We start from the raw sequence: 14,093 nt of genomic DNA, 5'->3' as shown, positions 1-14,093 counted from the left end.
ACGCTATCCACTGAGTCAAACTGGTTTCAGCTGCAAGAGGGTTTTTAAGACCAGGGGTGAACTGGTGGAAAAGTACCGAAGGGCTTCGGAGGAAGGTTGATCAATGTGAACTGTTGAGTACCTTCAGTTATCCCTGAGTTGGTAAATGTTTTTCTCTGTTTGGGACATTTGTGTTTGCTGATTGGCACCCACCGAAGGTAGGCTCCTCCCCTCCATAGAAAATGGGAGATAGGGGCATGGTCTGCTCGGGGATTACATTTCAGTGGGATAGCTCCAGGTCTTGGAGGAAGATATTCCTCAGTCTAAAACTTGCAAGAAGCTTCCTAAATGATTTACCTCTCACAGAGTCCCAGAACAAATTTATAATTAAAAGTTTTCTAAAGTAAGTGCTCTATGAAAAGGGAAGTTAGGGGCCTAGAGGCAGGAAGAAGCCTGTGTACAGTCAAGCCGACAGGGATAAGGCTGTCTTGGACAGTATTGTAACAGTACTCATTAAAAAAAATTATCTTTATTGCTGAAAGTATTACAGATGTCCCCTTTTCCCCCCCATTGACCCCTTTCCTCCTGCTCCCACCGCCCCTCCCCCCAGACCTTTACCACACTATTATATGTGTCCATGGTTTATGCATATATGCATAGAAATTATTTGGTTAATCTCTCCCTGCCCTTCTCCCCACTTCCCTATCTGTTTCATGCTCCCATGTCTCCGGATCTTTCAAAAAAATTCAATAGGAAACTTTTTAGTCTGCTTCAATTTTAGATATTTATTGCAAAAGTAGCTGCTAATCTTTGTGATACTTATTAAAATAAGAATGTTATTCATTTTATACAAGTGTCTAGTAATATGTGTGAGACAATATTTTTAAAGACAGAATTGGAGGGGAGAGGTACTTATATTTCTGTTATTGCCTAACATTTATATCATATTATGTTCTTTTTGCTGCTTTATTTTTTAGCTTTTCCATTTAATGGTAAAAATTAAAGTAGAATCAAGTATTTCTGTGTTTTATTGGGCTCGATGTATACCACAAACATGAAAAGAAGTATGGGAGATTTGGCTAAAGGTGTAATGATTTTTTTAGTTGTTCTTGATTAAGCAGAAGGTTTCCGGTTTTTTTGGATCTAAGCGGTTGTCAAGAGGGCTTTAAAAGAGTTGAGGACAGCAGCAACTATGCTCTAGCACTATGCTGTCCAGTATGGTAGCCATTAGCCACTTGTAGTTTACTGAGCGCTTGAAATGTGGCTAATCTGGACTGAGATAGGCTATGTCAACTATACACTGGATTTTGAAGAGAATATGAAAAAAAATCTCAATATTTTTTACATTGATAGCATGTTGAAAAGATAATATTTTGGCTATTTTTAGTGAAATGAAATTTATATTTGGTTTAATTTCACTGTTTTTACTTTTAATGTGGCTACTAGAATAGTTAAAATTGCATATGTGACTCACATTTGTGAGTCGTGTTATATTCTAGTGGGTAGCATTGGTTCTAGATTTCTTTTTTAAACTATGTTTTTATTGATTTGAGAGAAAGAGGAAGAGAGAGAGAGAGAAACATTGATCAGCTGCTTCCTGCATGCCCCCTACTGGGGATCCAGCCTGCAACCAGGGCATGTGCCCTGATGGGGATTGAACCAGTGACCTCTTGATGCATGGGGCAACACTCAAGCAACTGAGCCACACTGACCACAGCTAGATTTCTTTTTATAAGTAATGTCTTTTCTTAGATATGGTTCTTCTAAAGCAGTGGTCCTCAACCTGTGGGTCGCGACCCCTTTGGCGGTCGAACGACCCTTTCACAGGGGTCGCCTAAGACCATCCTGCATATCAGATATTTACATTACGATTCATAACAGTAGCAAAATTACAGTTATGAAGTAGCAACGAAAATAATTTTATGGTTGCGTCACAAAATGAGAAACTGTATTTAAAGGGCCAGAAGGTTGAGAACCACTGTTCTAAAGAGCTATCAGGATATCACTGTGTTAGTATACAGAAGACTAGAGATTAAAACTGTCAATATAGCTAAAGACGAGAATTTTCTATAGAACTATGTTCCTGGCATAAACTGCAGAGATTTGTCTGTGTGCTGTATGCACTCCCCCTCCCTCTCTATTCATTTCCCCTCATTCTGGCCATGTTGAGCAGCTTGCCAGAATTGGGGATCTCTTGCTAATCTCTGCATACTTGCTGCTTGCTCTCAACTGGATTGCTTCTGAAATGTTTCTTGAAAATGAAACGGCTTCAAAATAAGCTTCTTAATTATGCCATAGGTTCACCACAAGGGTATACAAACAAATTCTCAACAGTAGCTAATTTTTCTTTAATTGTATCTCATTCTTATGTTGGAATATCCTATTTCTTATTCATGAAAGCTCTAACACGTGTTAATCCATTACATACAGGTGGAGTAACTAACACCGCACAGTATCAGAACAGACTAATGGTGTATGAACCTAACCAGGTAAGAATCCTATAAGAAGAGCTCATTACCTTAATTAAAATGAATTTCAAAAGATGTCTACAGTAATTCGTAGTTGGAATGCCAAGTCTACACACACACACACACACACACACACACACACACACACACACACACGCATCTTAAACCTAGAAAGAAAAGGAAGCATCTGGATAAACTGCTTTTTGCTTCTTTTTTTTCCCTCATAAAGTTTTAGCTCCTTCAGTTTTATTCTATACAACATGCTTAACTCTTTCAGAGTTTTGCCCAATGTAGAAAAAGGGGGAAGATATTTCCATTATCTCAAGTAGCTGTTCATATTCAGAGGCATCCAAAGAAAGGATTGGAATTGTCCTGTTGCTATGTCCTTTTAGAAGGCATGTCATGGGCGATGGGGGTGGACTTGCTTATGGTTTCATTATTCCAAAATAAAATAATGACTTTTATTTAACTCAGTATAGCCAAAATGTCCTAGAACAGGGTCTAGGACACATCCAAAGTAGAAGTAGCTGAAGAGTTTGTTTTTCATCTGATAACTGGGGCCTGGACTGAAAGCATTATGATGGCTCCTGTCCCTCCTTCTGCCACTTCTCATGCGCACATAACATATCCCCTCCCCCCCAAAGAACTATTTTTATTCTCTTTTCTTCTACCTAAATATCTATGACTTTAGCAAATATGGGCTGAAATTTGCTATTTCTATGATTTTGGTCATGTCAATTTTTTCATGATTATGACAATATTCATAATGATTTAACCTGGGGATTTCATATCTGTCTGCTGGAAATACTGGAACATGAAACAACAGGTTGGCATTGGCTGTCCAATTTGGGATTAGCCACCAAATGTATGTCCAAAGTGACCTCAATTTATTTGGAATCTTTTTATTTTAACAATTACTTAATTCTGAATTTAACGAAGGTATTTCTGTCTTTGCAACTGTGTTTCCTGATGTCATTAGAAGCTGTAGATTTCAGAGACCACATGTCCATGGGCCAGATGTCTCCAGAGGGATCATTAATTGCAGTTGCTTGAGTTCAGTGCACACGTGGTTAAAGAGGAAGAAGGTGTTAACGTTTCTCAAATGACTTCTGTCTCATGTTTGTACACACATGCTCTTTTTAAAAATTCTGCTGGCATATTGTTTACAGTGGGTTCTGGCAAACATCACATCTGCTTGCATCTTGCTCAGAATCTCAATAACTCTATCATCCAGCCCCGGTGCTTATTTCACTGCGAGGCCTTTGTGGAGAGTCGATAATGCCCGCCATCTGCCACAGAGCACATCGCTACCTGCCAACAGGCAGGCTGGGGTGACCTCTGCTTCCCCACCACTGATTAGTATTCACGTGCTAGCTTATTAGGAATGACCCCACCAGGCCTCTCAGTTTCCTTGCCTTTGCAGCGGTTGTCGGCTCACCTGGCAGGCACGGCAGTGAAGGAGGCTAAAGATGTAATCAGGGGATGCAGGCAGGCTTTGCAACCAGATGGGGTCCACAGTCCTATGGCAGGGGACCGACTGCTAACGCAGACACCAATTTCTAATATTATTCAGGGTTGCCTCATAGAAAGCATCCTAAGAAAAGTATCATCAGAGTTTTGAGGTAAATCCACTCCCATGTAATGTATTAAAGATATTTCTTAGCGGAATACCTGAAAGAAAGGTTTGACTATTTTATTAAAGATGACATTTAATTGGAAGGAGATTCTTGGTATGACATATTTAAAAAGGAGAAGCAGCCCTAGCCGGTTTGGCTCAGCAGATAGAGCATTGGCCTGCAGACCAAAGGGTCCCAGGTTCAATTCTGGTCAAGGGCATGTACCTTGGTTGCAGGCTCCTCCCTGGCCTGGGTCCTTGGTCAGGGCTCATGCAAGAGGCAACCAATCGACATGTTTCTCTCTGTCTTTCCCTCTCTCTTCTGCTCTCCCTAAAAAATGAATGGAAAAATATCAGATGATGATGAAAAACAACAAAAAAGGAGGAACAGATAAATGCAAGCCTTTCAAATTGTACAAACCACTTTCATTTTTTGAGTGTATCTTTAAAAGAGAAATTAGAAATGAGCTAATAGATATACCTTTAGTTAATACCCAATTTTTTTTTAATATATTCCATTGATTTTTCACAGAGAGGAAGGGAGAGAGACAGAGAGCCAGAAACATCGATGAGAGAGAAACATCGACCAGCTGCCTCCTGCACATCTCCCACTGGAGACGCGCCCGCAACCTAGGCACATGCCCTTGACCGAAATCGAACCCGGGACCCCTCAGTCCGCAGGCCGATGCTCCATCCACTGAGCCAAACCGGTTTCGGCAATACCCAATATTTATACAAAACATTTTCTTCTTCCTTTACAGCTTTGTGAACTATTGAAATTCTATGTATTCTAAACATCATAAGATTTTTTTCTGGTCAAAATCCAATTTTTTCTTGGCAAAAAGGAACCTGGGTTGTTATTGTATGTTTTGTGTTTATGTAGAAAGAAAATGGTTATGTTTACTTACCTGTCCATTACTTAGTTGAGATATAAAATTAGTCATATTTTATTTTTATCTAATTTTACATTATATTTTAAATAGGAGCCTTATTGTAAGAGGTGTTGAGCATACTGTTCGTATTATTAAGAGTAACCCAGAACCAAATATTGCCTAAAATTATCATATAAAACTTGGCCTTCTACAAAAACCAATAAATGCCTAGAAATAACTTTTCTCAGCTTGACAGAAAATGTGCTTGTAAATACATTAAAGGAGGCTGATAAAAGGCAATGAAGGAATCCATTGCTGAACCAAATCTTAGCTCTTCCATTGATCTCAAGAGGTTAATCCTAGTAGAACAGCAAAGCCACCCTCACTCTAGCTTAGGTAGGGTCTGGGGATAGTCAGTGATTAACACAATACTTTTAAGTGAGTGTATATTTATTGGACATTTATTATGTGTGAGGCATTGTTCTAAATCAGTGGTTCTCAACCTTGGCTGCATATTAGAATCACCTGGGAATCTTTTTAAAATGCTGATTTCTGGGCCTCATCCTCCAGAAATTCTGTTCCTTTGTTACTAATGGTGTGGCCCCATCCCATAACAAAGAAACAGAATTTCCGGAGGATGAAGCCCAGAAATCAGGATTTTAAAAAGATTCCCAGGTGATTCTAATGTGCAGCCAAGGTTGAGAACCACTGTTCTAAATGCTTTGTGTGTATTTAACCTACACAACAGTCTTGGCAGGTGGCTATTACTACCCCAATGGGGAGGCACCATCGAGGGCATAACCAATGGTAGCGGTGCCGGTGTTTTGCATTGAGCTGCTGTTTTTTGCAAATGAGGAAACAGGCACAGAGAGGTCAAGTAAATTGTTCCAGGTTACACACAGGTTATGAAGTCAGGTATTCAAAGTCCAGGGCCTGTTTCTTAATCACCACACCACCTTAGTCAGTATACCTAGCCATGCACTTTCACTCTTAATTTGCATAAGTAAATTCTCTCAATTTCTATATTTTCACATGCTTCCCTTACAAATGTGAAATGCCCTATGAAATGCAACCCGAACAAGAGGAAATGCCTTATGTAAGTTGAAAAATAGAGCTGGAATATGTGGGTATTTCTGCCCTTGTTCTCGGGGAAGAAGCCCATTCCTTTCAAAGTATATGAACAACATTTAAACAGAAGGTGACTGACAAACATTAGGTCCCCACTACTAACGAGGCACAGCTGTTCTCTGCCACGAAGCTCTGCTATTAACAGAATTCACCTGAATTTCTTTTTCCAGAACAAGTGGATAAGCCGCAGCCCCATGCTGCAGAGGAGGGTCTACCACTCCATGGCTGCAGTCCATAGGAAGCTCTACGTCCTTGGAGGCAATGACCTGGACTACAATAACGACCGGATCCTGGTGCGGCATATAGATTCCTACAACATAGACACCGACCAATGGACGCGCTGTAACTTCAACCTGTTGACTGGCAAGTACCTTTGTTAAGTAAATCAGGAAAAGCTAAGATTCAAGAAGCTTCCTCTCTAAATACTGAGTACACGACAACAGAACAACTTGCTTTTATTAACTAGAAAGGTGCACATTCTTTATCTCACATAACTTTACCCCATCAGGTGGCTGAGCATCTAGTTTGACCTTTGTGTGTGCCCTCATGTGACTAAGAGGCATGTCAAGTCCATTACTGTCAATATATTAACATAGGAACTTCAGTACAACTAGGAGGAACCAGGTGCGGAAAGAGTTAATGACTCTTTACAGAAGCAAATCATTTTTTACTTCTCATTACTTTTAGTTGTCATTTCTTTTTATTTTATTTATTTATTTACTTATTTATTTTGCTTTTACACTACCACTGTAATGCATTTTGTATTTCATATACTGTGCATGTCAAAACAAAACAGGCATTAATGGTCAGGGTACATCCTTCCCAATGTCATCAGTTCCTACTCCACAATCAGACACTGAGGAGACCTTCTGGGTAGGAGTAATTTAGTGAGAGGCGGGATGGCCAGAGTTGGAGTGACCATCTGCATCAATGCACTCTGGTGTCAGAGCGAGAGATGTCAGGAAAGCTTGGAGGGCACAGTTGCAAGTTGGGAGTCTCTGCATGAGTCGTCATTTCTTATAAGATCAGGAGAATAGTTTTCATTTTTTGTCACTGTTGAATATTGTTTCTGGCTGTTTTCTCCTAAAGATTAAACCTTTGAGCCGTTCTGAGCATAGGGGTGTGGCAGCACTTCTGGGCACACACCGCCATCCCAGCCTTCCCACAGGGCAGCACTAGGTATGGGCCATCCTTATCCCGAAAGGGAATGAAAGGGAAGCCGTGAACAGCTTACCCCTGACATTTCTTTATGGAGTTGAACACTATTTCTCCCTTGTCAGCTGCGTCATTAACAACCACCAGTGACCAGATCCCTTCCAGGCTGCTCTGCTAATAGGAAAATCACAGACTCAGAATGGTGGGCAGACTAGTGCTTGGAGCGATTTAATATGCCGAGTGGGCCCTCAGCCACCTGCTGGTGCTGGGGAAACACCATTGAAGGCATAGCCAGTGGGAGAGGTTCAAGTGTTTTGCACTGAGCTGCTGTTTTTGTTTTGTTTTTTGAAAACCTGATTTTTAAGGCCCACCTACAAGAACTTAATTCTGGTCTAAGTTGCTGTAGAGGTGCCTGAGCCCTCGGTCCCTGGATCTGTCTGCTATAGGATCCAGCTTATTTATTACCCGAGTCAATCCTGTGTCAGCCCATCAATAAAAAGAGACTGTCTCACTCTTTGATGGCCTCAAGGGAAGAATATGTGGTAGTGAGTTATTCTGTCTTCTTTTTTAAATGGGGAAGGGACCTTTCATCATTTTGGCATGTCAGTATCTAGGGACTATCCAGGCTGGTCTCAGCTCAAGAACTTTAATATAGTCTTAAAGCTGTTGTGTATGTAAAGAGAGGGAGGGTAGTAACTTTGTCTTTTTTGTCATTTGTCTTCATTTTGGGGCACGCTAGGGGCATGGCTCTGTTTTATTGGTTTCTTGGGGTTGCAGCTTTGGGGTTGCAGCTGTTACTTTACAAATGTAAGTATTTGCCTTAAAAGCATTCGTAGTACAAGAGGTTTTTTGCATTTCTAAAATACACCTTTTTTTCCGCTACTGTAAATGTATGGCATGTGACAATATAAAACTCTCAATGGCTTATTATTACTGTATTTTATGCTGTTTTTACTAACTTGGCTAACCAGTGTTATGACCTGGTTCTGATCCGACACACATCCATTTGCTGAGAAATGGTGCTTAATTTCTCCCTCTGAGTAGTGGGAGGCAGCGATTAGTTGCTGCAGAAATCCTGTGGAGTATACAAGTCCACCACAGGGCAAATTGTATCTCTCAGTGGCAAAAGGGTTAATTAAAACATGCAAGGAAAGGGATTTATTTTTTTAAAATTTTTATTCAATTCTCTTTACTTTAGGCCAAAATGAGTCTGGAGTTGCTGTCCATAATGAGAGAATCTATTTAGTTGGTGGATATTCGATTTGGACAAATGAGCCTCTGGCTTGTATCCAGGTGAGTGGTTGAAGTTCCTTTTGAAGTTTGTCAAGCGGTTCAGGGAGGTTATTTTTTGCAGTGCTGCTCCTGAAGGAAGAGATATTTACACGTAGAAAGAGGCTTGAACTCCCATTGTGCAGCTAGTTCAGCCACTAAACCTCATCCAGCATCCCAAAAATGGTACTTAAGAAAGAGCTCTATTAAAAATGGAGATGAAAACTTTGAAAATCTAGACATTTATGAAATAGTTCTTTCACACCCCAAAACTTCACAAATGTGTTTCTATTCCATTTCCTTATTTTCTATATTGTGATTTGCTCATTTCCATAAATGCCACCCACAAAGGTGTTCTTCCTTCCTGAAGAGTGAGCAGTAGGGGGCTATGATTGGTCTGATGCGGGCAACCTTTGCCCCAAAGAATAGTCTTGGCTGGTCAGCATGTGAGCAGCCCAGGCTGGGCAAGTTGCCAGATAGGCCATTGAAAATAGCAGTAGCTTTTGTTGATATACATATTATAAGGTATTATTATTATTTATTTATTACATTTTGTATCTTAGTTGTTTTTATATTTTACATATTTTCTGATATCATATTGACATGTATTAGCCCTGACCTTTTTCCTGATCTCCATAAAAATACATCCTTATAGCTACTCATGTTATCTAATATATTTGTGGGAAGATTAAAAAAATATCTTCATTGATTTTTAGAGAGAGAAGAGGGGAGAGATAGACATATCTATGTGAGAGGGAAACATCAATTGGCTGCCTTCTGCACCCTCCCCAATAGGGACCGAGCCAAAACCCCAGCATGTGCTCTGACTGGGAATTGAACTGGCATCTGATTGTGACTGAAGAAAAATGTATATATATTTAAAAATTTTTTTTTAAAGAAACTTTCTCATTTGTCTTAAGCTTTCAAAATGTCTTCTTTTCTTGATTTGTCTTGCCAGAGGTTTTTCTAGGGACTTTAACATACTTCTAGTATTGATATAGATAAAAATTAGCAAGAGTAGCATAGATATGAATACAGTAGTTGCCCTCTTATCCAAATTTTGCCTTTTGCTGTCTGTTACTCATGGTCAGCCACAATTGAACATATTACATGGAAAATTCCAGAAATAAGCAATTTATAAATTTAAAAGTGCACACTATTCTGCATAGTGTGATGCACTCTCTGACCCGTTCCATCTGCCCAGGACTGGAATCATCCGTTTGTCCAGCATATCCACACTGCATATGGCTCTCCTCTCTTTAGTCACTTAGTGGCCAGCTTGGTTATCCGAGCCACTGTTGTGGTATCTCAGTGCTTGTGTTCAAGTAACTTTTATTTTACTTAATAATGGCCTGAAAGTGCAAGGGTAGTGATGCTGGTATTTTAGATATTCCAAAGAGAAGATGTAAAGTGTATATATTTATAGGAACAAACAATAGTGTTTGGTACTATCCACAGTTGCAGACATCAGCGGAGGTCTTGGAATGTATCCACATGGATAAGGGGGACTACTGTAACATAATTAACAAACTTTCTGAGTGGATCAAACAATTAGTGAGGATAATGTTCTTTTTTTTCTGTTTGAGATATAATTGACATTTAATATTTTATTACTTTAAAGTGTCCAACAGGAAGAGAGAAAATACTTGCAAATTGTATTTTTTGAGGAACTATCATGTTTTCTATAGTGGCTGCGTCAATTTATGTTATCTACCAAGAGTGCGCAAAGGTTCTCATATCTCCACATTTTCATGAATACTTCTCTCTTGTCTTTTTTATGACAGCCATTATTTTTAACTTTATTGTTGAAAGTATTACAGTCCTCCCTTTTTTGACCCTCTCCACCCCAGGCCTTCCTCACAATAAGGTTTGAGATGACATCTTATTGTGTGTGGTTTTGGTTGGCATTTCCCTGATGATTAGTGAAGTTGAGCAACTTTTCATGAACCTGTTGGCCATTTGGAAAAATATTTATTCAATCCTGTGCCCATTTTTTTTTTTTCAGTCGGATTGTGTGTGTTTTTTCCTGATGAGTTTTATGATATCTTTATATTTTTTGGATATTAACCGCCTATCAAACATATGATTTGCAAGTACTTTCTCTCATTCTGTAGGTTGCCTTTTCGTGATCTTTAATTCCTTGAGGGAGACCAGCTACCTTTTTAAGGTTTCTGAAAAGGGGGACCTTGCATATGAATTTAGGAAGTTGGCAGAGGATGAAGAGGATAAGGCTTCATGAAGGATAAACCTTGGAAGACGGACAGGGTACATAGATTGTTTGGAGTTTTTACAGCTGAATTGTTTGAATCCTTTATATGTTTTGGTCATTAACCCTTCTCAGATATACAATTTGCAAATATTTTTCCCCATTTTATGGGTTGCATTTTCATTTTTTTAAAAAATGTTTTCCTTTGCTGTGCATAAGCTTTTTAGGTTGATATAGTCCCACTTATTTATTTCTGGTTTTGCTGCCTTTGCTTTTGGTGTCAATTACAAAAAGAATCGTTGCCAAGACTAATGTGTTTTACCTCTGTGTTTTTTTCTAATTTTATGGTCTCAGGTCATATGTTCAAGTCTTTAATCAATTTTGAGTTGATTTTTGTGTATGGTATAAAATTGGGATCTGGTTTCATTCTTTTTTAAAAAATATATTTTTATTGATTTCAGAGAAGGGAGAGGGAGATAGAAACATCAATGATGAGAGAGAATCATTGATCAGCTGCCTCCTGCATGCCCCCCACTGGGGATCGAGCCTGCAACCCCGGGTATGTGCCCTGACTGGAATCGAACTCAGGACCCTTCATTCGGTAGGCTGACGCTCTATCCATTGAGCCAAACCAGCAGGGCTCCAGTTTCATTCTTTTGCATTTGTTTTTCTAGTTATCCCAGCACCATTTATTGAAGAGACTATCCTTTCCCTCATTGTATGTTCTTGGCTTCTTTGTCAAAAATTAGTTGATTATATATACACTAGAGGCCCGGTGCACAAAAATTTGTGCACTCGGGGGTGGGGGGGGAGGGAGGGTCCCTGAGCCAGGCCTGTGCCCTCTCGCAGTCTGGGATCCCTCAGGGGATGACCACCTGCTAGCTTAGGCCTGCTCCCGGGTGGCAGAGGGCAGGCCCAATCCCTAGGTGCAGCCCCTGGTCGGGCTCAGAGCAGGGCCGATTGGGGAGTTGGGGCGCCGCCCCCTGTCATGCACAGAGCAGGATGGATCGGGAGGTTGCGATGCCACCCTCAGTCATGCTCAGGGTAGGGCTGATTGGGTGGTTGGGGCACCCTCCCGTCACACTCAAGGCAGGGTCGATGGGCAGGTTGCGGCGCCACCCCGTCATGCACAGAGCAGGGCCAATCAGGGGGTTGGGGTGCTGCTCCCTGTCACTCACAGAGCAGGGCCCATCAGGGGGTTGGGGCTCCATACCGTCACGCACAGAGCAGGGTTGATCAGGGGGTTGGGGAGCTCCCCCCGTCACTCACAGAGTAGGGCCAATAGGGGAGTTGGGGCACTGCCCCCTGTCACACACAGAGCTGCAGGGCGATCAGGGGGTTGGGGAGCTCCCCCCTATCAGGCACAGAGCAGGGCTGATCAGGGGGTTGGGGCGCCTTCCCCTGTCACAAACAGAGCAGGGCAGATAGGGAGGTTGTGGCCTCGCCCCCTGTCACACACAGAGCCGCAGGGCGATCAGGGGGTTTGGGCGCTGCCCCCTGGCACGCTGATCCCGGTGCTGGGAGGCATATTACCCTTTTACTATATAGGATAGAGGCCTGGTGCATGGGTGGGGGCCGGCTTGTTTGCCCTGAAGGGTGTCCTGTATCAGGGTGGGGGTCCCCACTGGGGTGACTGGCCAGCCTGGGTGAGGGGATGATGGCTGTTTGCAGCTGGTCACACCCCCTTCAGGGTGGGGGTCCCCACTGGGGTGCCTGGCCAGTCTGGGTGAGGGGCTGAGGGCTGTTTTCAGGCTGGCGGGTGACTGAAGCTCCCAACAGCTCCTTTTTTTTTCTTTTTTATTCTGGGCCAGCTTTAGCTCTGAGGCTTGGCTTCAGCTCTTAGGCCTCCGCTGCTGAAAGCAGGTATCTGGTTCGTTTGGGTTCTATAATCGAAACACTGTTTCAACTCCAGCTCTGAGATCCTGGGCTCGCAGAAAGCAGGTTTCTGGGGTTTTGTTTAGCTTCTATTTTGTAACAATGTTTCAAACTGCAAGCTCAGAGGCTGGCAGTGGCAGGCGGGGAATGTTGGAGTCCTCTGTCACTGAAGCAAGCAAGCCTCATGTTCGCTTCAAGCTGCCTGGCTGCTGGCCGCCATCTTGGCTGGCAGTTAATTTGCATATCGCCCTGATTAGCCAATGGGAAGGGTAGCGGAGGTATGGCTAATTACCATGTTTCTCTTTTATTAGATAGGATGGGTTCATTTCTGGGCTCTCTATTCTGTTCCATTGATCTATTCCCTTCCCCCCTCCCCCAAAACAAACAAACAAACAAAGCCAGCGTTTTATTTACTATAGTTTGAAATCAGAGTGTGTGATGCCTCCAGCTTTACTCACTTTCTCATGATTGCTTTGGCTATTTTTTCTTTCTTTCTGTGTGTGTGTGGTTCCATATGAATTTTGGGATTTTTTTCTTGTGAAAAATGCCATTGGAACATTCATACGGATCACATTGCTTTTATTTTTTTCCCTTAGGAAATTTCCAAAAGACGTTTTTTTTTTTTCTTCTCATTTTTTATTGAATTTATTGGGGTGACACTGGTTAAGAAAATGATAAACGTTTCAGGTGCACAAATCTATAACACATCATCTGTCACTGTATTGTGTTCACCACCAAAAACAAAGTCTCTTTCCATCACCATTTATCCCCCCTATACCTTCCTCCACCTACCCCAGGCCATCACCACACTCTTGTCCTTGTCTGTTTTTCCTTTTTTGCTCAATCCCTCCACCATCCACCATCCCAACCTCTACCCGACAGCGTTCAGCCTGCTATGCATGGAGTCTGTCTATATTTTGCTTGTTGCTCATTTTGTACATTAAATTCCATTGCTTTTAGTATAATTCTTCCAATACATGAGCACAGAATATTTTTTCCATTTACTTGTAACTTCATTTTCCTTCATAAATGTCTTACAGATTTCAGTACATAGATCTTTTCATCCCCTTGGTTAAATTCCTAGGTACTTTATTGTTTTTTATACACTTGTAAATGAAATTTTCTTAATTTCTCTGATAGTTTGGTGTTAGTGTATAGAAATGCAACAGGTCTTTGTACATTGATTTTGTATCCTACAAGTTTACTGAATTGATTTATTAACTCTGTAACAGTTCTTTGGTGGAGCCTTAGGGTTTTGTATTATATCATGTCATCTGCAGACAGGAAGTTTTATTTCTTTTAGTTTTATACCACCGAGTATGATGTTAGCTGTGGGCATGTCATATATGGCATTTATTACGTTGAAGTATGTACCCAGTTTGTTGAGGTTTTTTTTTTGAGGGGTTGCTTATAAAATGAATTTTATTTATTTATTTAAAATATATTTGTATTGATTTCAGAGAGAAAGGGAGAGATACAATCATCAATGATAAGAGAGATTGATTGGCTGCCTCCTGCACACCCCC

General features: G+C 41.2%; 1 protein-coding gene across 1 annotated transcript in view; it reads left to right on the top strand.

Annotated features, from left to right (window-relative positions):
* The window catches only part of KLHL32 (kelch like family member 32), a 189,831-nt gene that overhangs the window by 167,873 nt on the left and 7,865 nt on the right, over positions 1–14,093 (top strand). Inside the window, exons 8-10 of the mRNA XM_059700895.1 lie at positions 2,410–2,468; positions 6,233–6,425; positions 8,416–8,510. Of these exons, the coding sequence (XP_059556878.1) occupies positions 2,410–2,468; positions 6,233–6,425; positions 8,416–8,510 (347 nt within the window). The remainder of the gene's footprint in view (positions 1–2,409; positions 2,469–6,232; positions 6,426–8,415; positions 8,511–14,093) is intronic.

The sequence above is a fragment of the Myotis daubentonii genome, chromosome 6, assembly GCF_963259705.1.
Source record: "Myotis daubentonii chromosome 6, mMyoDau2.1, whole genome shotgun sequence".
Taxonomy (NCBI): Eukaryota; Metazoa; Chordata; class Mammalia; order Chiroptera; family Vespertilionidae; genus Myotis; species Myotis daubentonii.
This window is presented reverse-complemented; position numbering and strand designations above follow the sequence as displayed.